The sequence below is a fragment of the Berghia stephanieae genome, chromosome 5 (genome assembly GCF_034508935.2).
Source record: "Berghia stephanieae isolate SIO BIC M18660-M18661 chromosome 5, UCSD_Bste_1.3, whole genome shotgun sequence".
NCBI lineage: Eukaryota > Metazoa > Mollusca > Gastropoda > Nudibranchia > Aeolidiidae > Berghia > Berghia stephanieae.
The window spans coordinates 73,425,111-73,427,610 of record NC_088364.1 but is presented as its reverse complement, the minus strand read 5'-3'; the positions used below and the strand labels follow the sequence as shown (position 1 = coordinate 73,427,610).

At 36.4% G+C, this 2,500-nt stretch overlaps 2 protein-coding genes across 3 annotated transcripts in view; both read left to right on the top strand.

The window, feature by feature from the left end:
- LOC144973588 (zinc metalloproteinase nas-6-like) overlaps nt 1–2,500 on the top strand; it is a 699,617-nt gene that overhangs the window by 582,050 nt on the left and 115,067 nt on the right. The gene's annotated exons all lie outside the window — the stretch shown is intronic.
- The window catches only part of LOC144973580 (uncharacterized), a 149,821-nt gene that overhangs the window by 113,158 nt on the left and 34,163 nt on the right, over nt 1–2,500 (top strand). For both annotated transcript variants that reach the window (XR_013645582.1, XM_078916205.1), the window contains one exon: nt 1,102–1,167. Coding sequence is in view for 1 of the 2 variants with exons in the window: in XM_078916205.1 (XP_078772331.1) it covers nt 1,102–1,167 (66 nt within the window). In the remaining variant the exon portion in view is untranslated. The remainder of the gene's footprint in view (nt 1–1,101; nt 1,168–2,500) is intronic.

The following is a 2,500-nucleotide window of genomic DNA, read 5'->3' as shown; positions in this document are numbered from 1 at the left end:
GAGCTTTGAGCATATTTAGTGGATATTGCGCTATATAAAAGCTCTTTTTTTAAAAAAAATGCCTAAGTGAGCAAGTAAAGACGTAATGAAAATATAAAGAGATAAACATTGCTCTTAGATTGAATCAATACACAAATATACGACGTTTCGACCTTTGCCCTTTGTCAGACGACAGACAAGACACACAGTTAATGACAAAAGAAAAGAACATTTTAAAAAAAATAATTAAATAAGAAGAACTAATTTTATATATATATATATATATATATTATATATATATATATATATATATATATATATATATATATATATATTATGCCAACTGAAGACGTGGACGAAAGCCACAGAAACATATGTCTTGGCCACATATAAGTGAGTGATACAATTTATGTTATATATTTATATATATATATATATATGTGTGAGTGTGTGTGTGTGTGTGAGTGTGTGTGTGTGTGTGTGGTTAAAGTGTGTTTTTATTCATAAAAGATTTGTTGTCAACGTTACATACAAAAAAAGGAATATTAGATTAAAGTCTTGCTGAGATTATGTAAAATGTTTTGTGCCGATGAGCGGGGTGGGGGGGGGGGAGTAAATTTCATTTAATATCCCTCAGCAAAAACAAGACCTAATATTATGCATTAAACTGTCTAAAAATATTTAAATAAACACTCATTCAAATTATATAAAATAGTCGTACCTATTCGGGGGGTCAAACATAAAAAACCAATCTGCAATCCAATTCTTCTAGGTAGAACGAAGTTGACGTCACTAAGGTCTTTGTTGTTTTTTTGTCATCCATGTTTATGAGTAATTCTCACTAAACTTCTATTAACCAGTCTATAATAGGGAATGAGATTAGCGGAAGGGTAGCGTCCCTTGATTGGAAGTCACAAGCGGAAAAGATATTAGAGAGAGAACGTCATGTTGGTCGTGCGGCATGAGAAACTTCACCGAAAGCGAGGACGAGAGAGACGCATGCGCACAACCATTTTGACGTTCCTTCTGTAAGGTGACGTCCAATCAAGGGACGCTACTCTTCCGCTAATCTTATTCCCTATATGCATTAAACTTTTTTTTGTCTCTTCAATGAATGAAAAGGTTCGTCAAGAACGTCAGGATTTCAGCCATCACAAGTTCGTTTTGCAGATGACCCTAGCAAGAAATGTAATTATATCTTAATGCATATTCTCATCTTGCTGAAATGTTTAATAACCCCCCCTCTTTGATCAAACTAAAGATAGTTCGAAGATGACATCACTCAGGTCTTTGTTATTGTTTTTTGCCATCCGCGTTTATGCTCACTGAACTGTATTAACCTGACTATAAACGTTCATGGATACACACAGTTTTGTGTGTTGGTCCGTTATACTTCCGGATGGCAATGTTATGAGCTTCTTCGGCAAGTGCATACTATCTATAGTCCGTTCCACAAGCCGTGCGCACGCGTTGACGTGAATATCTTCACAACCTTCTGGTGAATTTTATTGAAAACTGGCTCGGACATGAGAATTGTTAGTGACATTAAGCCGATTTTCATTGGTTACAATACCATACTTTAGGACTTTTCTTCTTTACGGTATATAAAAAACGAAGGGTCTGGGAGGAGTGAACAAATGAATGGTTTACAATAACAGTAAAATGAACAATGAATCATGTTGTGATGACGTTCAATGAACTCCGTACAGGCTTGACCAGGGGCTTACTTTTCACGAGATTCGTGTGCACGACTTACTAACATTGCCGTTGCCACCCTCGGTTCAAAATGACAGCAAAATATAATTTGTACACATATGACATAAACAATTGTTACATTTTAATAGTTGAAAGCCAGAGCGTAGCTGTCTGTTAAGATTTCTACATTCATAAAAAGCTCACATGAGGAAAATTTTCAAGTGTTTCTCCAGAGAGGAGAAGCGCGGAATTCTTTTTCATGGTTTGAGGCGAATAGCGATATTATAAATTAATAGATTGTCAACAACCAGGAACTCAGAGTGGAGAGGACAATAAATTAATGATTATTTCATTTTGACTATGCACCTCTTGTATCTGAAAACTGCTGTTCCTGTGAAAGATTATACTGTACAAAAATTACATGGAATCCGGTGTTAAAGAACTTTAGATTCAGTGGTATTTATCAAACTCAAAAGCCCCCCTCGCCAGTGAACATAATTCAAGAATGGCAAACATGGAACCTGCTTGATGGTGACTAGTGGGTTTTGTACGACGTTTATGAGTTGTCGTGCTCAACAGTTGGTCGCGGATGTCAAATGCATTTCTCCTTGTCCTATTGAAGCTCATACGGTAGAGTCACGCTCTCACGGGCCAGGCGGAGTTGTCGTACCAATAAGGTCGCGAGTTCAAACCCCATCACCGCCGCGAAAATGTTTTATTCTTTATTGTCTTCTAGCATTTTCCTACTCACTCATCTCTATATGTTTTATTGATGAGACTTAAGACAATCGTGTTTGACTAGTTCATTTACATTTAAAGTTGGAGC